Source organism: Antedon mediterranea, chromosome 2 (genome assembly GCF_964355755.1).
Source record: "Antedon mediterranea chromosome 2, ecAntMedi1.1, whole genome shotgun sequence".
Lineage (NCBI taxonomy): Eukaryota > Metazoa > Echinodermata > Crinoidea > Comatulida > Antedonidae > Antedon > Antedon mediterranea.
In genome coordinates this window covers 6,012,647-6,039,993 of record NC_092671.1, presented here as the reverse complement: position 1 = coordinate 6,039,993, position 27,347 = coordinate 6,012,647, and the positions used below count along the sequence as shown (strand labels likewise).

The 27,347-nt window shown below is 29.9% G+C and overlaps 1 protein-coding gene across 3 annotated transcripts in view; it reads right to left on the bottom strand.

The window, feature by feature from the left end:
- LOC140040175 (oxysterols receptor LXR-alpha-like) overlaps nt 1-27,347 on the bottom strand; it is an 84,165-nt gene that overhangs the window by 25,396 nt on the left and 31,422 nt on the right. Inside the window, exon 1 of one of the 3 annotated variants that reach the window (XM_072085898.1) lies at nt 22,990-24,016. The exons of the other annotated variants lie outside the window; for them this stretch is intronic. Within the exon in view, the coding sequence (XP_071941999.1) occupies nt 22,990-23,029 (40 nt within the window). The 5' untranslated portion in view covers nt 23,030-24,016. Of the gene's footprint in view, nt 1-22,989; nt 24,017-27,347 lie in introns of those variants that run through there. 3 annotated transcript variants of the gene reach the window in all.

Genomic DNA, 27,347 nt, shown 5'->3' with positions numbered 1-27,347 from the left:
AAATCAAAACATTGATGATGAAGTACAATATTTATTTAAGTATCAATAGAACAATTATCAAAATAACCTCACAGCAAAATTTACATAGTAAGTATCACAAACTATTAAAATATATAGGTCTTCTTGATTAAGGTCAGAATTTTTTAGGAGCCGATAATTCAATTGTTATTTTTAATTGGCTGTTTTGTTATTAATATTAAAAATAATTGTGAAATAAATACTAAATGCTTATAAAAGTTGAAGAAAAATGTTTTGAAAGCGTTTTATTGGTTTTAATAAACAGTTTCGGTTGTATGAGAGGGAGACATGTAAAACATTTATGGTATTTATAAGCGTTATAATCAAAATATTTGCACATAATTTCAGCCAGTATTATAAACCCCTATTATAAAAGTGGAATAGACCAACCTTGTCCTTAGCAGTTCATATTCCTAACTAGCCCTTTACATTAAACATTTCTGACTGGGTAAGCACCATTGTATAAATGGGAAAAGCAAACACCACACTAAAAAGGATTTATTTAAATATTAAAATGAGCAATATGCAGATGTAAAATACAAAAAAGACAATACACATTGCTGCCAAATTTCATGAAAATTGACATGAAATAAAATAAAAATATATAAAGGAATTGAAGGATGGATGTTCCAATGTGGTGTAAACAGAGTTATTTCTGAAATGGCTAAATAATGGCATTAATATACTGTAGATTATTAATATACGATTGATAACATATGGAAGATGGTAATAATTCTATGTAAAATCAAAAATTAATTCACAGATAATTCAATTCACAGAACTGTTAAGACCAATAATCTAGTTCCTTTCGTGCGCTGAAAACCACTTCCGATTTAAAAAGGAAGCAGAGAGATTGGTATACAATAGTCAAATAAAACTATAACAGTCAACTCAAGGCGACTGAATAAAAACAAGCAGAAGAAAACAAAACAGCAAGGCAAATTCTTTGAGGCATAAATGATTCATTCAAACACTATAAATAAATCTTATTCACTTTTAGTATAGAATAGTAATAACAAGCTTAAAAATAAGATGTATAAAAGGCTATTATGTTTTTCTTTTCTTGGGTTCCGTTTTCATTTATTCATTCGTTTTTTTATATTATCATTAAACATAGAAATTTCAACAAACTGTACCTACTCTTTAATATGCTTTTTAAAAAACACACAAAACAAAACTCAATGTTCATTTAATCAATGGCATCAATCAACAAAAATAGTTCTTTTAAAAACTCTGTGGTAAATTAATTGACCGTAATGTTTGAGTTCTTGAGGTTTAATTACCACATTTTATGTTGTATGAAAACATAACAAATGTACCAATCATAGTATTAGTAAACACCATAAAACAGCTCTATTGATAATGATAACCTTGACCATGTCTTGACATACCCAATTAAAATGCAGTAGACTGCAATACAGGATTTTCAATAAATTTAAATCAATAAATTTAAATCTTCAATACATCATTTGCCATAGTAAGAGTACACAGCGTTAAAAACAAAATATTCATTAACTATAAACTATACTATAATTATATGAATAAATTAATATTATCTAAAAATATATAAAATTGTATATGTTTGTCTCCCTCTATAGTATTTATAAGAAATTTCAAATATTATATGAAAATTATGAGAAATTACAGTTTTCTAAATATAATTAAATAAACCTAAACTTAAAAGTACTAAAAAATAAGAGATATATCAATAATAACAAGAAGTTTATTAAAGCAGAACAAACATTTTATCATGCAATTGAACATCAATGACATTATCATGACCTTGAAAATATGCACTGTGTAAACACACATTTTGGAATATAATTGTCTACTGAGAAATAAAACAGAAAATCTAATATTCAGTGACTATATAAACTTGAGGTTATTCACCCATTGACCCAATTTGTATGGATAGAGGTATTCCTATCTTAGGAAGGGGGTGAATGACCAGATTATCAATGACAATGACGCTAATCCCTTAGGGGTAGCTGGGTAGATGGCGCCCCAATTTAGTATATGTTTAAAAAGAAAAATATTGACTTAGTTGATAGCGTTTCAATTGACATTGGTTCAAAAACAATTTAACAACTATTATTTCAAATAAAATTAAGTTAAGGGTTAAACTTATTTTCTCTAAGGATCGGAGTACGGCAATCTAGGAATTGTTATACAATGACTATACTCATAAAATTGAAGCAATATACAATTAAAATAGATGAGAGATTGCAAGTTCGCCGTCAGTTACGACATTGGCAGGAGACTGGTAATCCTTATTAGCGCGTTATAGCGCTGCTGCGCAAAGTAAACGACTATGAAAGGCAATCAAAATGTAGATTGCAGGAATGTTCAAGTTTTAGACAGGTCATTTAAAATCATTTGGGAAAAGTTGTTGAGAAAAACAAATTAACTGAATGATTATGACATTTAGTGATACAGAGTTTTTTTTTTTTTTTACTACAACGTATTCATTGTGATCGTGGACACTGCACTAAAGTAAATATTTCTGTACTTTATTTTTTTAAATCTTTTATGGGTCTCTCCCATCTTTATTCATTCCATAATGTATACAAAAATTCATTATTTATATAATATAATAAAATAATATTATATTATTATTATATTTCTGTACTTTATTTACACTTGCACTCACAAAAAAATCGGTGTAGTACAGAAACAAAACAGGAAATTTTAAAATGAAAACATAGTTTACTAAATTAAACTATTTACAAGCAACAAAACTATAATCAATCATTGGGAGTACTGCAGATATTTTTTATAAAATGTATTTTGTTAGAAAGGGGAATATAATCTTCTCCTCTAAGTTAAACTTAATTTGTTATCATTACAGAGTGTCAAAACCAGTTGTATATGTTTTTAAATGTATATCATATATTGATAAATAATTCTATGTATTTAAGTTCTTCTGGGTCCTAGACATATCATGATATGGTGGCTTACTTCAGGACATTTTTGTTGTCGAATAAATAATTTAAAATAATTTAGTTTTCTTAATTTTTCTCTGTGTGTGTTGGTAGAAAAATGTTTATTGCAAGAAAAAGTATACTGCCCTCTTGTGACATGCACACTATTGTGAAGTTTTTTTGACAGATATTAAAAAAATTCAGCAGTTAATCTTTTAGAAAAAATACAATTCCAAGTTCAAAAACTAAAAAAAACCTCCCTTACATAAATAAGTCGCAAACATGTATAAAATGATTCATTAGAAAATGTTATGACAAACGTCAAATTTATTTGGTGGCAATTACAATTGTCATCTGTCAATATATATTGTTTTAATTCATGTAAAGATTTTAAAACAAAATTATATTAAATAAAAACACGATGACAGTATGCAATTAAAACATGGACCTTTTGTACCAGGTCAAAACGCCACAGGAGAATAAATTTGTCAACAACAATTTTATTTAAAAAATCAAGTATGACTAAGGTACTGACATGGCTTCCCTTTATATACATGCCAAAGTTGGCATCTATCTGGTATTTTGTTCATAAATAATTCACTTTTTATGTTGAATTTTAAAATAATCGTACTAAATTTGAAATATCACTAACAATTCTAATAAAAACAATCTAAGCATGTGTAGTCATAAGACAACAACTACAATATATGGCGAGTAGTTAGTTTGCCAATTATATCACTGGTTTCGATACATTTCATACAGGATACAGGATCACTACTTTCCTAACAGAATTTAAACAGAAAAATACTAAATTGACCGATGATTAATGAATTACATTTTTTTGTATAAAATCTGAATTGAACTTGAAGTGATACATTTTATAAGATTTGGTACGACCCTTTTGATGTACTATTGGGTGACCTCATTGTTTTACTTTCTCTTGACAACTTCTGACAGGTGATGAATCCAAACCTCTTAAATAACAAGGAAATTATTTAATATTACAAAGTTCAATTTGAGACAGAAAGGTTTTTTATCTGCGCTATCAAACATATTTTCTTCTTCCAAAAACATAATTTGTAACAAAAATATGAATATCAAATTCAACAACTAATAATAATTTAAAAGACTTTAATCTAATAATGGTTAATTTAATATTACAAAAAAGTTCACTTTAAGGGGTTTTATCTGTCCTATCAAACATATTTTTTCTTCCAAAAATATATTTTTTAACAAACAATATGAATATCAAATTTAACAATTAATAATGATAATTTAAAAGACTTTAATTTAACAAATTTACATTCATAGGAAATTCCAATTTATATTTATTTCTGATGTACAATGTTAAAAGTACCGAGCATAACAATAACACAAAAATAGATAGAATAATCCAATGAGAGACTAGAAGCAGACTTCCATTACATAAAATACATTAATCTAGTAATCTATTTGCCTACATCAGAATTACTTAACAGCTTTCACCTTGACATTCAGAAATGCTTGGCGTGCGCTTTGCGATTCATCATTGCAAAACTGCTCTCGTATTTTCTAATAAAAAGGGATAAACTTATATTTTCTGCAAAACACATTACAGAATCTCACCTCGGAGACGGCCAACGTGAGCGAGAGCTTACGGGAATGGTTCATGCGTAACGCTGATGTATAAACGCATAAACCGTTATGTTTGACATAAACACCATAATGTGTTTATTAATGTATCAGAAACGTGCACAATCAGAGGTAGTATGTTTGACTGGAAACTTTTTAGCAATCAATCCTAGATTTCATCTTCATAACAGACATTGTCCTTGAATGTACACAACACCTCAATCACTATGTGATATTCCTACTTACATTCATTAATAATAGTGATGTATAGACATTATTATGAAGTAGATCTATGGATGTTTTTATTTAAGTTTTACTTTAAGTGCTCTTAATAAGAGCAAAACAAGCGATTATTTCTTAACATTTTTGGTTTGGTGCAAAATCCTCTATGACGCATCCAAGGTCTGAACCAAACCCCTAGCATGTTGATCACCCATCATACCAGAGTGGCACTAATGATTCATATGAGCAAGATTGATGAGTTCAACAGATTCAATTTCTACAATTACATAGAAATTGATCTTCCCTCTACCAAGCAAAAAAACAAAAACAAAAAGGCAAGACGAAGGAGCGTATTTTGAGATTTCATGCAAAAACTTTTTAAAAGAAAACTTTAAAAATAGAAAGCATCGTATAAAGTACTTAAAAAATAAAAAAAATAAAAAATTAGTTAAAAAACAAGAAAGTACACATAGTGATTTAAGTTCTTTGAAATGAAGTTTGTTAAAGCATTCTAATTGATAAACGAGACAAGCCACTTAGACAAAATAACATTGAAAAAAAAACCCTATGAATTTTTATGAAGTGTGAATGGCAATTAAACATAATAAACATATCAAGGTGTGTTCAAAATATCTTGTATTACGCAACAGTGTAGATTGACTAATTAAAACCAAATTAAAAAACATTTTATCAAAAACACTATTTATATGTTATGAAAATACTTTAACGGTGTCGACAGATTGACGTAAAGATTTTAAAGTTTATTTGACAAATTCATCAAAATCTAAAGTTATAATTTGCTTATCAGACAATGATACATTTAATTTTGAAACAAATAAATATATACAATTGTATAGTGGTTGATGACATTTTATCTATTTTTAAAATTTTCATTTCACATATTTATACAGAACCGATCAAGGGGTTGCGCTAGAAAATGATAGTTAAATATTTGAAGGGATTGCGGAAACTGTCATAAAGAAAGACCCGGGTTGAAGATAAGAACAATTCCCAATGTACACTAAGCTGTGAAGTCTGGGAAGTACTACTAAATACTAAGAAGAATAAGGCAGCATGGAAAGGAAGTATTCTATACATTTATCTTACCATAAATTTTGTCTAATAATAATTATAACACAGGATCAATTATATAACTAATTTGGCTAACCTTGCCAGGTATAAATGAACTCTTCAAAGGAAATTGCAACATCTTGCTTGAATCTTGCGTCAAAAGAAAAAAGTCATTCGCTTCATTATCTCAGTATAATGGTCAGAATAATGAAGGCTACTGGTTAGAAATTTGATCCAAATGTCCAATAAATCAAGTGGACAAATAGAGGAATGAATGGACAAAGGTTAAGCCATTATGCCATCTGCGGTTCACACCAACTTCGACCTGTTTGTTTAAAGACTAGACCATTGAATTGGTAGTTAAATAGTGTATAATCGATACAAAAAATGTTAATAAATAAATTTAATAAAATTAAAATGTTCAAGTTATAACATGAGTTTGTTAATCAGCAAGTCTCCTCGTCGAAGACGGGAACTATCGCTAGAAGTACTGTATATACATTTAATTGTAATCAGGCTTAATTATTGACTTCCCTAATACTACTGTAGCTAAAAAAACACCAAAAAAAAGAGAGTTTGGAGAATTTAATTACATTTTAAATGTATTGCTACTAATGCTACGATAGATTTGAGTAAGCTAATCAATAATTTGGTTTTATTTTTAGACGCAACAACAGACAACCAAACAAAATGATGGAAATCGCCAGGAGTACCTATTAGATTAGTTACAACGTAAACATCATACTTTGAGAAGGACGTCAAACTTTGAATGTTCTGTTGACTCTAAAAATGTCTACGATTACGAGTTTAACTCTAAAAGGATAAACGACAACGTACGAAAAAAGTCCTTTATATGCAGGATGTTTTTTCAAAATTAATTTAGCGTACTTAAATGATTATCAATCGTACTAACCCTAGATTTATCGTGGAACAGACTGATCATGTTGAATGTCATGTACAACTGTATTTGAATTTGACTCGATGGACATTATCATTACGCTTTGTATGAAGCATCTCAACCGATAATGATAAATCTATCAATTTATGGTTCACAAATAGATCTTTTAGCAGATATGCAAATTTTTACTATACGATGGAGCCGTTTCTTTCCTTTATGTGTTTACGGTGAAACAAAGAAAAACAAAAGGAGAATTAAACATTAATAGATCCCTCGTTTCTTTATTATGTGCTGATGCACTAAAGTTGAACCATTCATAAAAAAGCGTGTTTGCATTTGAATGGAAATTTATATAAAATATACAATTGGGAATTAAGAAAATACGATTTCAAATGAGATGACTCAAAAGTTCAAAGATACAATGGGTATCATTCATTTTATATTTCACTTTTGTTCAATAAAAAAAAAATCAAACAAATATCATAATTATGTAACATGATGAGTTTAATTTCTGATAACCATCACAACCGAGGGGTGATAGCTTCTATATATTTTTGACGTATTTTGACAGTTAAAATCATATTTCAGATGCGCAATGCTATTTCGTAGACAGATACAAATAAGATATTTAAAATGTATGTATACCAGTACCTAAATACATATTTATAATCAATTAATGAATACAACTAATAAACAATGGCATGAATCAAATAGTAGATTAACAGGAACAATCTTTGGATATGTAATGTATTTTTAGATGAAAATAAGAAGAAATTGTTAAAAAGTTTTGTTTTCTCTAAAGAATAATCTAGAAAAATAATTTAAAATGGAAATGTATGCTATAATATATAAATGTATTGTCTCACCATACATTGTTAGCGTGTCAAAAGTTTATTTTTAGCGATACTACGAAGGTTGACTTATACTACAGTGCAACCGAAATAAGCTTTCCTTTTTGAATAACAATTTGGATCTGACCACGATAAGGTCAAACAAAACTAGATTTCTGTTCTTCCTGTTTGCATAGCCAGAGCCAAGTTGTGCAAGCATTTCATTTTTTTCCCAATTGCTTACAACTTTCAGTAAATCCTTAAACAAACATGAGTGTACTATAATGCAGCACGCAATGTTTAAACTTTACAGCGTAAGTAGGTGAGCTGTGTATTTTGAATGGAAAGTGGGATGACATTCAATCACAATTGCTGTACTGACTTCAATATAAACCCTATCCTGAATGCTGGAAACACTGTAGAATACCTTGTGTCTTTTCAATAGGGAGGTTTCGCAACCTTACGAATACGATAACGAAAAGGGATACGTCATACATTTGTGAAACTTTTGAGCTGATCCCCATTTCATATTCGTAAAGCGTATTCGTGTTGACAAATATCACCAGTCATATTCATAACTATGAAACGAGTATAGTTTTTTTATCTATTTTGCACATTTTGCATTTGAATCAGGAATGGTTCATGATTATAATATAATTATAGATTTATTCAAGTCAATTTTGATAAATAGAAGTCCTCACTCGCTTTGATGTTACGCTAGGCCTAGGCAGCCAAGCACCAAGCAACACCTACCTGCGCTTCGCTCAAATTTACCGCAGTCATATTTTGGACGCGCCTCAATATTTCGTTGCCATGCGAAACAGATTTTTTTATGGCTTACGAAAACGAATATGTGTGCGTGACGTATCCGTTTTCGTTATCGTATTCGTAAGATTGCGAAACCTCTCTATTAACAGTTTATACTTATAGTGCATATTTCTATAATAAGCTTTCTATGTTACATCTTATAATTTCTACACACACTGTCATAACATTGGTTGAAATAAAATGTCTTTAACTGTTCAGGGGGTGCTTCTAAGGTTGGGTTAAAACCATACATCACTCTCGATCATTTCATGGTAAAGTATCCACTTAAATAGGGATGTCCCCTGAATATGGATGTCCCAAAGGAGGAGTTCTACTGTAAAGGGGGGAGTGGTTTTATCCCGCTGCAATATATTTGCAATAACAATAATAATACACTTATGACTTATGAAAGTCCAAATCCTAGTAAATAACAGTGGTAATTAAATAAATGATAAATTTGGGTAAAAACTTGTCATAAACATAATTTTTTAAGGAAATAAATTTTCATTTCATATAAAATTTATAATCAGTAAAAATTGCAACAGGTTACAATTATAGGTAAAGGCATTTGACAAGTACAAGCCAAATGTCAAATTTAAGACCACTTCCTCACAAGTGCCATTATACCAATGAGCCACTAATCTCCTCTCGTGTTTGACCTCTAATTTGGTGTACTGGAAAGTTTAAGTATACTTTTTATGTGAGAGGATCTGTGACTGATGATTTGTTAATCCTCACATATCTCTTACATGACCTCTGATATAGGGTGTACCAAAAAACATTGTGGCTAAACACTGATTGCGTTAATCACTGCACTCCCTCTCACTTAGTTGAAAAGTTTAAAAGTTTATCAGTCGAATAAATATATCATACTTTCCACTACAATTTACCGATTCACATTTACTTACATATTTTTATTTTTTACTCAACACAAAATGTATTACATACAAGCAATTAAATGCTGTCATATTAGAGTACTTTCCCCTACAATTTGTAACTATTTGCACCTTTTACCGATTCATATTTACTCTACATATTTTAATTTTTACTCTACACAAAATGTATTTCATACAAGCATGAAATTGAAAATGCTCTGTTGTCATAATAGAGTATTTTCATCTGGATTTTTAACTATTTGGAACTTTTTTACTGATTTACATTTACTCAATACATTTTTTATTATTAGATGAACACAAAATGTATTTCATAAAAGCATTAAAATGCTCTCTTGTCATAATAAAGTATTTTCATCTGGATTTGTTTAGCTATTTGGACCTTTTACAGATTAACATTTGCTCTATATTTGTATTGTTAAATGAACACAACATGTATCTCATGATTACAAACATTAAAATGGTCTGTTGTTACAAATACCATTGGTTTTAGGAAGTTTTGTGAATATCATGCCATAAAAAATGATCCTTGATGCTATGTTTACTTGTTTGTGACTCATCAGAAACAAAGTAGAACATGATATTGATAGTATCATTAGTAACAACCCGAAGTATGAACTGTTGGGTCACACATGTATGTAAATGAGATTTGTTACTATATATTGTACACTACAATACACACTAATGTCGATTTAAAAAATAGGAAGCCTTATTAAACTGAGCACACAATCCGACTTGTGGAATATTTACTATACAAAGTCTAAAATAGATTTAATACAAATGATTTTGTTCACGTCATCAGTTAAATCCTAAATTCCCTAATGATCTGCGTAAGCCCCAATTTATTGATCGTTTGACCCCCCTGATGTGGTTTGACGACAGTTGTCAGCCATCTGTCAACGGAGGGCGTTTTCGTTTTAATTACTGCGTTGATTGTCAGTTCCTAACCTCTCTGATTCAACTACCTTAAGCAGGATGTTCTATTGAATATTTTAAACTGTCATAATGTTGAATAAACTGTCGTGTTCAATTACAAAGTATTGAACACAAAAGATTACAGCTGGGATAGTCTTTAAAATCATGTAATTCATCGTGTAGCTTTTCAGTTGCAATTAACAGGTAAATTAACGCCACGACTGGCTTCTTCCGGCAGTGGCTAGTTGGTTCGACCATCATTGCTGATTACGCTCGACACACCAAGGACTTGTACCTACAACTGTCCAAGACTATGTTGATAAAAGAATATTTAATATGGTCCAGTCATAGCAGTTTTAAACAACAGCGATCTACCTTTAGAGAGGGACCACTAGTGGGTGCTTCCGTAATCGGTCAATCGGATATGCCAGTTGAAATCGTGGCCCCTATTCAGTCACACACCGCATTACCCACATGTTGAGCGTATCAATGCTATTCTATAAATAATCCATGTAGTTGACTCTCTAGTTTTAGTACATAATACTTCACCAAAAAGTTGAATTTGTCATTCCATGTTTCATAGAAAATTCTTATAAACAATTTTTTTTTTAGAATATCTCACTACAGACTGTAGATAGAAAAACATGATTAAATTACCATACCAGTGAATCTAAAGTCAAGTATTATTGCTTGTTATCGGGAAAATATTGACAGAAATTGTCTGGGTGTTTTTTACTGTATGACCTGAATGGCGCTGAACTTTATGGATACATATGTGTATTGTGTACAATATTTGAAAAAAAAATTGAAAAAAATGTTTTTAATTTTTTATTTCTTTATCTTTACACATGTTGTTTACATAATTTTCTAGCTAAACACGTGACCCACAAAGCATTTTATTTTTGGCTTTACAGAATTTTGTAATAATTTCTGGTATGGCCCTAGCTGATTTCAACTTTAACTTTGGAAATAGTACAAAATGGGTGGAATCATTGGGATCTTGGTCATCGCCCAAAATACTGCATAAATCGTAAAGTAAAGGCATTTTGTTATTCTACTAAATACATTTAAAATAAATATTTATTCAGTATTCTGATTTTAAACAAATGGATTATCTATTATTTTCCTTTCCATTGTAACATTTTCATTATCAAAAAGCTTTTTTCATGAACAAGAGTACAGTATAAACATTCTTACAAATGATATAGGCCGACTCTAAATGTTAGTGACTTTATCCTCATTCCATGAAAAAGGGGAGGGGGGAAAGAAGAATGAGAGGAAAAAGGGCAGGGGGGGGGGGTAAAGGAGAAGGCACTGCTTCATACAGACGAACAGTATGTTATATTTTTGTACTGAAATCAATTCCTTTTATTAAAATCTTTCGAATACAAGCCGATGAAAACATAATTACGATTTACAATTTCAAAAATATTTTGATCTTGTACCGATGTGTAATGCTTAGAATTAGAATTTTTCTAGACAGGTTTTAAATTTACAATACATCATCTAAGATTACAGACTGCGTATAAATCCTTTCAAAACGTAGAAGGATATTGCACAATTAGTGCGCACACTTTCCTGTATCAATTGACGGTGAAACCTGATGGACACAAAGCTTGTTCAATCGACGTGAACGCCTTTCATCACAACAATTGTTCAATATATTACTGATATGCCGTGCCAATAAAAACATATTCTATACTTGTTATAAATACTATTCAGAAAAAGCGCTGACTAGGGTCAAGTACAACTTGTGGTAAAATAGGCAACAGAAATGCAATCTTTGTTATAGAAATTGATTTATTATTTTGTGAACTTATTTATGTAACTACTATGTGAAGGTTATGTCTAAACCTTAAATAACAGTTATTGTATACTTTAATAATGCACTATATTTTATGAATGAAGTCAATTTTTATGTAAATTATAAATAATAAATATCAATTCTAAACTTAACAGTAAAATTATTGACAGCACATGCATATCAATTTTTTTAAATATTTTTTTTAATGGATTTGTTTTCTTTCCAAAACGCTATATTTTAAGAGAAATTATACTCTCTTTCACCACTCATTTAAAATTAATTTTAAAACCCATTTATTTAGCAAATTTCAGACTACAATACCTTTTTGATCATCAATGGAATTGTCGCAATTATAAATGTTAGATGTATTTTCGCAAGCATTAATTGTTTAACATTTTACCAACAAATCATAATAATTCTAACTTTGCATCTAGAAAAAAAATACATTTAGTGACAAAATAAAGTTTTTAAAATAATAAAAATAAACATTCCATGTATGTATGTGTAATGTTTGCATAAGTGATGTTTAGTTTTAATGTTTTATGTCCAAAACACACATTACTACTAGTACACATCAACACAAATCACATGTTTCAATTCTAACCAGCCACTGTTTTCTTTGTTCACCTTTACCAATTGTTTTGTTAACCATATATTATAATACCTTAATCATGGTAGGTATGCAATCATGATCAATAGTTGCCCAAGTCTTAGAACCAATTCCGACAATCACAATGTGCAAACTCACGCAATATTCTCCATCAGTGTTTTCATTGCGCTTCCAAACCTAATAAAGCCCGCCATAGCGTGCACTCATTCGAAAGTAAAGCCTGATTAAGATCATTGAAACGTAACAATTGGATTTCCACGCTCCAGCAGTGTATTGTTATAATGATTACTTTCATATTTTTCTAATTTCTAATTTCTTTGTAGATGTTTTGTAAAACCAGATTGCTTTTTTCTTTACAAACTTAATGGTGTTATTTCTAGTTTAATGTTGAAGAAAAAGAGGAAAACTTTTTAAGGTTTAACATATATTTTTGGATAGACACACAGCCTATGAACACACACATCACACACCCTTCTTTTTTATCATCTTTAAATAAGTTTTTATTTCATCACTCAGTTTAAATTTTGCACACAAACTGTGAGGGACAGACAAGGTTTTTTAATTGGATATGAGAATTTTTAATAAACCAATTATATTACATTTATAATATCCACTAAAGAATCATTTATGTTATAAGTAGTAATAACAATTTATGAGTAGGCCTATAGAAAAATTGTCTATTGTTTATTTCTATTTGAATGATTGAATGACACAATATAATGTTGAAAAATTGAATGAATGGGTAAATGAATGAAGAATAGATGGATAGTTTAATTGATGATTGATCAATCAATCAATCGATTATAGATCAAATGATTACCTTACTTTACCTGATAAGATTGAATGAATTACTAATAATTGAATGATTGAGTGATATCGATTAATATCAAGGTGAGATTTTCTTATGCAATATAGAAGATAATTTTTTTTAAATTTGATTAATTTGTATGCTAATTATTATAAATTCTATTAGGATATTGAATAATTTAATCTTAATTATTCATTTTTTAATCGAATCTTAAATTTAACATTTCTCTTCATAATCTGAGTATGAATACATGAAAAATAACATTTACGTCAATTTAAGACAGGAAAAGAAATGGCTTTATAGTGGAGTAGATTAAAAACATATAATGTTTAGTATGAAAATATCGTATTAAGTCTTGTTAAGTTAATCCTCATACATAAGATAACATACATTCTATATTCAGTGGCTAATGGAGTTGACGATGAAAATATTTTCAGAAAAAATTATTTAAAGTGACTAATGGAGTTGTTGTAAGATGTTCATATCATTAAATCCAGGAATAAATTAAAGGTATTGATGGAAAAATTATTGATAATGAAAATGTTTTCTGAAAAAAATTTGTTTAAATACAGATACAGAGATACATAAGAAATTAAATTTATGAAAATGGTAAGAGATAAAATAATTGAAATTTTGATAAACACTAAAAGATTTAAAGGAATATCAATGACACAGGTTTAGATCCATAACAGAAAAAATATTTTTTGAAATTTACTTTTAAAAATCTGAATCTGTTGAGAAACGATACCAAATTTACATAACTAAAAAACTAAGCCTACTTTACAGTATATTTCTGAAAATTATTTAGCTTTATTTATGAATATTATTATTATTTAGTATAGTAAATGATAGATATCTTTCAAATGTTGTAGTCCATTAAATTCTACAATAAAGTTTTAATATTGTAGGTCAAAAATTATTTGACATAACAGAAGAAACAAATAGGCCAAATTTATATAAAATAATTTAATAGGTTATACTGGCCATTAGTGTACAGTTTGGCATTATTAAACCCAGCCTAGATAGGAAGACACATTACTTATTATTATGGGAATGTCAACATTTCCTCAGACACACTTGTTGTGGTCACCAGTTAGCCAATTAAAAGCCACAAAGTAGCAGGCTCAAGGAAATGGTTAAACTGATTGTACATAAACATGGTAATCAAATTGATACTGTGTCTTGTGTGTGTGTGTAAACAGTACATAGTATGTTTGCATTTATTGATAGGTGTTGCGTTAATTTGCATAAACATGATACAAGGAAACGTTCAGTAAAACTATGGTTACCCTGTAGTGGTATTCAATACTACCCTGTAGTTATGCAGTACGGGTTGTTTCTGAATATTCATAATAATGTAAATGTAGATGTGTTGTTGATTTTGAATTACTTGTAATACCCTCAGGTCCAGGAACTAGCGATGAAAACTTACTATAAATAGGACGAAAAATAATATATTGCTGTGTGGCATTTTTTTAATCATTAACAAGAGATACCATACAACCTTGTAGGTGGTCACTTCCAAATGATGTGCAAAAACAAAATGTCATATTTTATTCATCCCAGCTTAATTTCTACCTATAGTACTACGTTCTAAGATTAATAATTCCCTTTATACGGTATATTAAAATTACAAATATACCCATCCTGGTGTCATCCTTAAAGTTCCATAATATCACTCTCATCTTGGTTTCATCCATAGGGTATTATGCAACCAGGGAATTATGATTAGGTTACAATTTGTGGTTGTGGTTACAGAAAATGTCAACAAATAAATAAGTATCACCTTGTATACCATAAATCACAATGTAGAACCAAGGTTGACATGATATGGGTGAATGCAAATAATGTGACTGGAAAATTGTCAAGTTCAAGGAAGTCTTGAGATCAATGAGCTGTTTACACCAGAGTAGGATAGGTACTGTAGTACTTTTATGTAAGTTGAATTAAGGAGCTGTTTACACCAGAGTAGGATAGGTACTGTAGTACTTTTATGTAAGTTGAATTAAGGACCTGTTTACACCAGAGTAGGATAGGTACTGTAGTACTTTTATGTAAGTTGAATTAAGGACCTGTTTACACCAGAGTAGGATAGGTACTGTAGTACTTATGTAAGTTGAATTAAGGAGCTGTTTACACCAGAGTAGGATAGGTACTGTAGTACTTATGTAAGTTGAATTAAGGAGCTGTTTACACCAGAGTAGGATAGGTACTGTAGTACTTATGTAAGTTGAATTAAGGAGCTGTTTACACCAGAGTAGGATAGGTACTGTAGTACTTATGTAAGTTGAATTAAGGAGCTGTTTACACCAGAGTAGGATAGGTACTGTAGTACTTATGTAAGTTGAATTAAGGAGCTGTTTACACCAGAGTAGGATAGGTGGTACTCATGTATAGGTGAATCAATATCAATGAAGGACTTGGTAATATGAACTTAAATAAAGGGGCTGGAAAGAAAGTTCTAAATAGATGATTTTAAAACAGTGTAGAATATGAGGTGCTACTCGTAAATGGGTGAGTACTTTATTGAAAAAACTTATTGAAAACTCAAATCTTTACCACAATGGATAATTCTTTTCCACAATGGATTATTCTTTTCCATATTCTAATATTATTTTATAGATACCGGTACCAATTTTTATCTGGGTCGAATATAATAATAATCATATCTGTGAATGCTAAATTAAATTATTGTAAATACCTGTACAGTGAATGTATATAATAATATATTAATTTCAAAGGCAAATTACTGAAAAAATGACAATGCTTAATATAATTTATTATAGCATATTTTATTTTCTTGGATGTACTGACAAAATAGGTTTCCTAGTAATTTGAACGTGCAAGTAATTTGTGTTAAATAATTAACCAAGTTGGATAATTAAATAAACAAAAGTACATAGTACAATCACCAGGATAGAATGGTATATAGTGGTCATCACATCAATCAATAAACCACTCACTACATGGGGTCAATTTAATAGTTCTTTTGAATGCTAACGATTAAATATGAAGATTACATCACATTAACTTTTACCATGGAGTAAATATTTCAAAACACAAAACTGAAACTTAAATAAGAATGAACCTTTTGTATTTATTTTTAAAGATGATTGATAAATATAACTAGATCATTATTTTAACAATTCGAAATACATTTTCTTTATGTGCACCCAATTGTCATTGAATTATTTGTACTATTGAACTATGGAATAATCAGGGAAAAGAATAGCATTATTGTCAATGGTATTGTTATCCCAATTTATTGTTTTATAAATAAAAATTCTACTTTAAATTAACACAGTTTGAAATCTTTTTTCACTAAGTATTGTAAGCATACTCGTTGACATCATTAACGAAGGTCAAAAATATTATAAATAAAAAGTTATTTTAGAAATAACATTAGCCTTAAAATGATTTTTATTCATAACAGTTTTCTTTATTCTCATGTAGATAACTCGCTGCGATAGCGGTATGCGGAAAACCAAGGGTGACATCAAGGTTAGGAGAAGTATTGCCGTCTCCAGCTAGGCTAGTCTGCAATAAGACTCTAGTCAAGCCAACCATATTATACATCGACGATGTCCCACTAAATTCACATACCCACTCACGCCAGGAGTTGATCTTTCTTTATTACTCTACAAGGCATCATTTCACTAAGCCGGAATCCAAGTTCAACTTTTCGAATTTGAAAAATAAAGGTCGAACTTTAAAAACAACTGATCTGGAAAACTGATAAATATCACGCAGAAGCATGAAGATTAATGGGCGTCGAAAATAGATATTATCAAAGTTTTAAAAATAAAATAAAGAACAATCTTCTTTCAAGAGTCAATAGATGACTATCTTTTTGATATGATCAAATTATATAGAACGGCAAATAGATTAGGATATGACATGACCCTACTTCAGTGCTATAATAGTTCCATATTAAGCCTGAAAAAGTTGTTTGTTCGACCCAATTTTTTGGAAAAAATAATTTAATCATCAATCAACACTTCTAAATGTTGTTTTAAAGTCTTTTCAATTAAAATATTTCTTCCACAAGCTTAAGTATAAAAAAAAGGTGATTTAAAAAAAATATGTTAATGTTTAAAAGTCAAATATGTAATTAAAATCAGTAGTTATTTAACACACATGATAGGTTTGTCAATACACAGGCATTAGGTCTATAAAATTCTTTAAAAAAAATCTTCAATCATTTATCTGTCTTTTTTCTCATATTATTCAATCGATCACCTTCAGATCTCCACAAAGCTGATATTAAAACGGTTTAGAAGGTGAGCTAGCTATTTGACACGACGACTTCAACCAAGATTAAACGTGACACAGAAGACTGAATCACGAAACATTGTAAGATAGTCTCGAAGGTAGCATCTCTCTCATGCACATACATGCTCTTATCAAAAGCTGTCGTCAAGAGATTGGAGATCCCTAAAGAGCTATTTGGTACAATGATTAATGACACGAAGCAGAAACTTAAAACAAAATGTGTCATCTTAACCGGAAAAATTTAAAGACCCCTTCCCTGCAATTTTGGACGTTTTTTGGAAAATAATACATATATATCATTTTAAAAACATTAAACCATGTCATTCCTTGTCTTAAATGTACGTTTTATGGTAAATTATGATAAAAAGTGAGAAACAATGCACTACCTAAGTAGCTCGCGGCGATCGACCTCTCGTGGACGGTCTCAGGCCTAGCCTAGCTAGGCTTAGTTTTGTAGGCCTAGCTGGTAAACATCGGTAACGTACGAACATCGTACGCTAGCTATATACCTAGCCTGACGTTGTATAGTTGCTACATTAATTGTCTTTCTATTTTTGCCAGACTGCGTTGATACAAATTGGGGAAAACCCGGTATTTTCGCTGAAAAGTTAGGAGTCTTCCATTTGTTTTGGCTTCACGATCGATCGAAAAGTGGGCGAATTACAGGTGAAAAACAACAATATCAATCCGCGCGCAATGCATTTTGGGATTTATAGCGGGCCGCTATAATTATTAAAATCGATTTATTTTTCACATTTTTAACCGTTTAAAGACGAAAAAAGTTATCGCAATAGGACCATATAGTATTATTTTTACATTAAATATAGTTTGTGATCTTAAATTAGATCTAAAAAACGTAGGGAATGGGGCTTTAATCTTCATGTTTATAATTTAACATTAATGTTATGGGTATGACTTTGATATCACTGTATTTAGAATTGAACATTGTCAATGTTGTTTGAAATTAAAATATCTGATATTGCCTTTATAATTACACTACTGGAAATATTACTTTCATTAAAACGTGCCTGTCATTGATTAACTTTTGACCTTAAAAGGGTTGATATGATTCACATTTTTGACATTGTTTATGGCAGATCATTAAAGAAAAAATCAATGTTTTTATAAATTATATCTAAACTTTTGATATTCTCAACAATATTATATACTATTTGTTTTCTATTGAGAGACATGCCTATTCAAATGAGTTTATTTGATCATTTACGGTATAATGCTACTTACATGCTTCATACATCTAGAAACAACAGCATGTGTGTTAAACACAGATTTTCAAAGAAATTAAATTACCGTGTTGTTTATACCATGCTGATGTTCAACATTTCTTTATTATATAATTGCGGTAGAAATTAGCATACAAATACCAATACTCAGAATATTACCTCACACACACAAAGACCTTGACAAAAATGTTAAAGATATATTTTTATTCTGGAATATAATTGTTTTTAAAAGAATAAACTACACCAATTCAGTGGTTTAGTAATGTAAATTAAGTGCTTTAGAGTAGAACCCCTCCATTGCGGAATCTATCTTTTGAGACATCCCTATGAAATGAACAGTGACAAATATAATGTCAATAGCCAAAGCAGAAGACACTTTGTTGAGTTCTGAAGTTTTCCCCTTAATTTGGGTTCTAAGTATTATATAGTAAACTATATATAATATAGGACCAATGGAAAAATGAGAAAGAAATGTATAATACATACAAGACGTAGATGGATGGATACAACATGAAACTACTGTATGTATACAATTTCATACTTTAAGGAAAAAAACTATAAATGGACAGACAGATGGGAAGGTGATAGTATAACAGACCAGTTAACTATTCCTATTTCAAAAGGACTTATAAATTTCTACTATTCACATGGATTTATTACCAATTAATATATGTCGTCCATGCAATCCAATTCCTTTCAAAACGAGAGATATTCTGACCAAATATATTGTGGACACATAACCAAAATGAGCCTATGGCTGTGTAGAATATCAGATGCCAAATGTGTATAATAATCACATATCTAATCTTACATTTTGTACATATATTAATGAGTGATATGGTCAAACACAGTTCATACAGAATACAAACTGAAAAACAAACCATGAATGCTACATAAAAAAACTAAATGACCACAATGCGCACATAAATCATTTATGCTCAGTCTAGACATCAATTGTCCTAATTCTTACATTATCCTAAACTCAATTCTTTGAAACAGAGTTTTCTATTTATATATACATATTTAACTGCATATTTTTAACATTTTAAATGCTGTTTAAAAAAATTAATGTAAGCTGCATGTTCGGAGTATTTTTAAATTAAATGTATTGAAAAGAAAGAAAAGAAATGTATTGGCTTGTGTGGAATATAGAGGACATGGAATATGGAGGACATGGAATATGGAATATGGAATATGGGGGACATGGAATATGGAATATGGAGGAAATGAAATATGGAATATGGAGGACATGGAATATGGAATATGGAGGACATGGAATATGGAATATGGGGGACATGGAATATGGAATATGGAGGACATGGAATATGGAGGACATGGAATATGGAGGACATGGAATATGGAATATGGAGGACATGATAGGTTTAATAGAAAACCAATACTGTTTTTGTCTTGTTTTCAATTTGCAAAAAATGTAATTTAAATTATTTCAGAATGTTCGGAATGCTGTATGAGGTTATATTGGTATGAAGATGGTATATATTAATAGTATATTTTAAAAAGGTATTACACCATATTTAATTTAATGAGGAATATGATGTAGAACAGATAAAACAGAACAGATGTTGGACATAAAGATGATGGCCAGTAATTGAATTCTAAATAGGATTTAAATTCTTAAAACGGTCAAGCGATTTCAAACCAATAATTCCGATTCTAAAACTGTTCATAGTCAGGTTATAGATAATTTTTACCAAGCCAATTAATCTTTTTTTCTTTTTGAATAACATTATGTTATGTTTTCCTTCCTTTTTGTGAACCTTGAAGTGAACAAAGCCAATGAAAGGATCATGTTATTAAGCCCTAACAAAACAAAAAAAGTTTAAACATAATTCCATAGCATACACAGTATCCTTTGCATACCAATAATGTTCTAAAGGCACCTGTTTTGAAAATCCATTCATTTGTATGTAAAATCAAATGAAAACAATATTTTAAGAATACGTAGCTTAGCGTATCTGCTAAATATGAAAACATATTTGGATTTACATAACGCGGGTGAAACAGAGATCAAACGATATGTATTACACGCAAAATCTCTAGAATATTAGTTTTGAATATGGCATGACTTGGAATTAGTTGGCGAATATTATGTTAGATATAAAAATAATAGCAAACACTTGTATATGAGATTAGGATTTTGTATGTGAGTGGACTGTATGTCTGTGTTAGGGTTTAAGAAAATTATTTTGTTTAATAAAAGCAGCAGTCAACCAAAACAAATTTCAATCTTTGTTGTTCAAGATTTTTTTGTTCAGAGAATTAGAAGCGTATTGAATTTGGAAATTGTAAAGTGCAGAAGCAGTGAACAATAATGGAATCTACAATCAACTGACCGCTATAGCTTGTATGCTGTTCTAAACAGATTGGAAATTCTTCCTTACAAGTGGTTTTAATAAACAATTTCTTTTCATTTTAAAGAATTCTAGTTTTATTTAGAAATAATTTAAATGCTTTTTATAAATACGTCATGATGACAATGTATAAGATTTTATGAATATTGTTAGGATTGTTTGAAAATTATATAGGTTAACAATATTCATAATTTTCAAACAATCCTATGTAGAAATTAACTATTTCTTTAAAGAAATTATGTATTTCCATTATAAACTTAATTAATATTTAATAAATTGTCTACTAAATATTACATATTTTTGTCATTCATAATATCTAATAAATTGCCTACTAGATATTACATCATTTTTGTTCATTCATAATATTTAATAAATTGCCTAGTTAACAATTGTAATAAAAATGTAAATTAGAATTTATAATAAATTTCGCTCATTAATTCATCACCGAAAAAGATTTCATTCTCTGGAGTTACTGTTTATACAACTGTCAAAATTAACTAATTAAAATAAGTTATATATAAATTTAAACCAAAGTTAAAATAAGCAATGCCATTTCAAAGGTCAATCAAACATACTAAAAAAAACTTGTCAATCATTGTACATTTTCATATTGTGTACATTTCTGTGATATAAAAAGTAAACATTACGGTTGTTGATATAAAATCCACCTTTAAACTTTTTAAAATGTTTTGATCGATGGGGAAAAAAAACTACATTACATTAACAGATTTAAGCAGAAAACTTAAGTATGTTAATTTGGTTATAAACCTTTCTATTACCATATCTTCTACTCTCCAGAGGCAAAAATATAAAATTATTCGTAGACATCCTATGTTCGAGAGATCCTTATGATTCAATCTAACAATCTTTTAAAATGTCCATCATCTCGATAAATCTCCAACACCACTTATGTACGACTCTTAACATCGTGTTTGGAACCTCTAAGACTAAACATCTACTTTTGAAAAACAGAATTGCACAAAATACATCATAATTTGAATTTTAACGAGTATTTTTTGATAAACAGATTTGTTATTTGTTTTGTTTATTTGATTGTTATATTTTCATTTTTTAAAATAGTTGGAAATTTATAATATGCTAGAAAAGATGACATAACATGACATATAGATATAATTAAATGAAATATTTAAATATGTCTGTTTTGTTTTTGTACATTTATACTGTATAAAAGATATCACAATCCAATAATACTGTTTCTAAATATAGATTTGATTTAATAAGTTTTGGCATGTTTCCTGTTTGTTTTTAATGTAATATGTTTTTAATTTTTACTTTCATAGGTTGGTATTATTATACTCTTTTGTATGCATAATTTTTTAACAAAATATTTTTTTCAATAACCATAGAATTACTACTATTATTCTACTCGTAATTAAAATAATGACTGTATGTCGAATCAAACTCAAAAACATCTTTTTATCTTATATTTCAATAATTTTATCAATGTAATCTTTGATATTTATCATTTTATCCACATTAAATGTACAGCTGTCAAATAACAGTAAAATGTTATTTATTCTGACAGTTTTTGATGCGAAAAGAATCTCCTAATACGGCATTACCAAGGGTCGCAAAGAACTGGAACACACTGATATGCTAGTATTAAGTTGTCACAATTTAGACGTACAACATACACCGCAGAATCTAAGACATGAAAAAAAAAATCTAAACGTACCTGATGTATAAACTTGCGTGAAGCCATGAGAGTAGTCCATGAGTTCCTTATGTACAGCACACGCGAAAATAAAAGTACACCTTATGCCAAGTTCAAGCACAACGTTACAAGCCCCTGAAGGCGAACTCCAATATTCTGCACCGGGTACTATATCAGCAGGCAACGTACTTTCCAGACAGTTTACAAGGACGCACGGATTGGCGGAAATGACTTACACTACACAGGCCTTGTGCCCTCCAGAGTGGTGGCTATACTTATTAATGCTGCAGAGATATTTAGCATTGGGCTTCACACCGAAATAGCTAACTCCACACTGATTCCTTACATGAGTACTAGCTGGCCTTGAATGGCCACAAGGTCAAATAAAGGTCAACTGAATCTCATTAGCCTTGTATCACCAATCACTTCACCACCCTTGTTTCTCATTATCTATGCGCACCGGTCTATGTGAGTCACGCTCCATTGCACAGAAGGTGGTGTGCAACTATATACATGCATAGGAATTAAATCAGTTGAACTGCACTTTTCAAATCAAAACTGTCAAATCCACCAACAAATATAAATGCAGAGTACAAATACTCACACATAACTGTACTCACACCACATTTGTTGTTCATCTCATAGACAAACACGACCAAGTTTTAAAAAATATCACACCTCTCATCGTAGACAACACTCTTTCCTCTTCGCATATAAATTAAGTGGTTAATCCAACGCAGGACATGCTTTAATATTTACTACTTAGTTTCTACTAACCGTACATTCTGCTAATTAATTAATATATGTATCTTTATAACTCTTTAATCGCAAATATTATCCAAGCGGTAGATTGCTTTTATCTCCTCAGTAATTGAAGAAAATAATTGATAATTTCTTAAACATTAATTGCCAGTTTTATTAATATACGATTACAAATTAAATTCAAATTAATTGTATATCGAAAATAAGAGTTCAGTCAATAATTTAGTGCACTAAGAAGTAGAAACTAATATAAAAACAGTTACTGTCACGAAATCTACATCAATTTACTCTTGTATTTACACAACTGGTCTCGATGTGTGTATGCTCGCAGAACACAGAACCGTACATGCGTAAAATAACTCCATTTATCGTGAACCAATCATTATATATAAAAAAATCTGTGTATGGCATGTAGGCATGTGGCAAGGCCATGTTCACTCATGCTGTTAAAAACACCAGCGTGGAGATTGTCGCATACTGTGATGTTTTATAGCCAGCCAACCACATTGTAAAACGAGCCTTGCTAATTAGAGACCAATCGCTTTTTTCTTTTATCTAGAATGTCAAGTTTAATTTCTGCCGACGAATTACTGATCGAGATACACAGATAATTGAAACAAATTGGATAGGAAATATAAGAAAATATGATTGCTATTCTGAAACATAATAATAATCATAAAGAATCTTTGTTATTAAAGCTATTATTGGAAAGTGACTGGCTTGTATTGTATGATATTTGAAAAAATAAATCATTATCAATAATAATAATGTAATTTAGGATATTGAGAATTTATCAAACTATTATTGTAGGGTCAGATCTTTTTTTTTTCAGTGATAAAATATGAAACAAATTCAAAACAACTTATATAAATGGGTTGTTAAAATGGACCTGAAATGGAATTTCGATTTTCAAGAAATTCACACATGTTATTTAAATGTATCAAATTAACACAAACCCATACAAATAAAAACAAAATGTGTAGTATTTTGAGTAAAAACGAAATTTTAAGATACCATGGTAAATTAGCGAAAATTACTCACGCCATTGCAATATTCTATTTCAACGGCCGTCGGAAGCCTCTATATTCACGACGTCACATATACACACGATGATATCGAGAGCGTGTATGCCGCCCGATAGTCAGTGAATGATCGACGGCCTGGCTGGAAAGATACGCGAAGCGTTGACACTAATACTAATTTATTCAATATCTATTGTTGTTGAAATATAGGTCCCTAAAATGTACTTCGTTTGTTCTAAAACCCGAATTTAGAAGGCCTACCTCCCAAACCTTTACTAGGCCTAGGCCCCCAATCCAGTGCGCGGAGTCGATCCACCACACCCACATCATGCGGCGAGGCTCCGTTTATATCAACAACTTGCTGCGCTCATTGTCAAGCCAAAGTAAAATATGAATAAAATTCGTTTTCGAACTGCCTGATTCGTGACAAATAAATTATCATCTCATATTACTAATTTAATTCTGCTAAACTAAAAACTAAAGAAACTAACACATTTTAGCAGTATAAATTACGAACGATACAAAATACACGAACGGAAAATATGGATACGCATCATTGCGCACGGAGCTGTATCCCGGACAACGTTGCCAGGCCAACTTCGGTATTGCCAGAAAAAAACCGTTGATTTTAAGATTTTAAATTGTCATTTACTCGATGAATAACCGTTTATACGGTAATAATTTTATCTAAAAAAATTCTAAATACGTTTCTGCGAATGCACAAGCATTTTTTAGAAAATACTCCATAGATTTCAAGAGTTATAGCCAAAAAACTGCAAATTGTCCATTGGAGGGATAGGAATATATTCGCAAAGTGACGTCACCCGCGAATTTTTTTTTATTTTCAAATGGGGCTTTCCCCAAAAGGGCCAATTTATATTTTGTAACAATATATATTCTAGCAACACCTAATAGCCCCCAAAACATTATTCTAAAATGAAAAAAATCGAAAATCCATTTCAGGTCCATTTTAAGAAATTATAATGGCCACCAGATGAAATACAAAGAATACCAATTAGTATTCATGTTTTACATACTGTAGTTCATAGACTCCATTCCAGATGTAGTCTATGTCTACATTTTAAACATTAATTCAGACATTTTTAGATATAAAACACTATCAACTATTGCATAAAGCAATTAAAAATGTGATAAACTCACAATGCATCACATGATGATTTATTAGGTTTATTTTTTTATAGTTTTGTACATAAATTATGAATTATATTATATTATTACATATCCCAAAATGTGGTCTATTCTTCTAGTTTCTAAAGCTCTGTTTACACTATCAAACTAGTTTGACAAAAACAATTTGATGTGCCCAAATATGGCAATGATATGACATCATCATGTCCATATATGGGCACATCATATGTCACATAAAGTTTGATAGTGTAGTAGACAGAGCTTAAGAGGGAATAGTTACTGAAGAAAGAGAGTAAGGAGGGAAAAGTAGTACAATTTGGAAAAGGGGATTATTATTAAAAGGGATTATTAATGGGGACAAAAACCAGTGAGAAGAGAAAAGGATTAAGAATGAGAAGCGAAATGTATTATTAATAGGGAGTGAAAGTGATTAGACAGAAGTTGAAAAATAAAGTTGAACTGATCGTACCATTCTAAAAAAATGAATTTTTTTTTTTCATTATAGGAAATCATTTAAATTCAATTAGGAGATGATATACTTACCAGAATGATTTATTTTAAACCATAAAGGTGGTTAAGTATGTAACAATATAAAACCTTGAGTATGTTTTAATAAATCAAAATATATTAAATGAACTGAATATATTAGAATTATATTTTTTTCAAACGGAGTAAACTTGAAAGTCTGCCAATAAAATAAACATGCGGATATCAAAATTAATGAGTTTAAAATTCATGTTTAAAAGAATATACTTGCTCAGAATAAGTGTAACAAGTATGGTTATCAGATCATGTTATGTATTATATAATTAAATGGGTATGTACTTTTACAGTTCAAGATATATTTTGTATGCTTACTGGTACCGTACTATGTTTTATTTATTTTTTATTCACTTTTGTTGAATTACTATTTTTGTCCATTAAAATGATATATTATTATAATAATCATCTAATATTATTCATTAGATATTAATTAAATTACTAAACTACTACTACTACTACTACGACCAGGTATAGTCCCAGGGGGTGGGGGTGGGGGTCTGAATACAAAAATTTGGCAACACGTTTCATGGGAGGGAGAAGTTGTCTTGTGCCCATATCTAGCATAAATTAGGAAATAGGTGATACTCAAGCATATCAGTCATACTGTATGCATAGCGAGTATAATAAACAATCCACACCAAGGTAAATTTCCTTCACAAATGTGTAGTAATTTCTTGCAAAATTAGTAACATGGATCTGTCATAATAAGTGGACGAAAGTATAAAATTAGATAGTAGTATGGTATGGTACTGCAGTAGCATGGAGGCAAACCATGGACACTGCTGACTTACCCAATACATGCCCCTTCCATTTTCCATAGCCACAACCAGTACAGTATAGCAACAATATCATAATGCTAATATTATGTAGTTTTTAATATTAAATGTTTTTTTTAAAATTTTA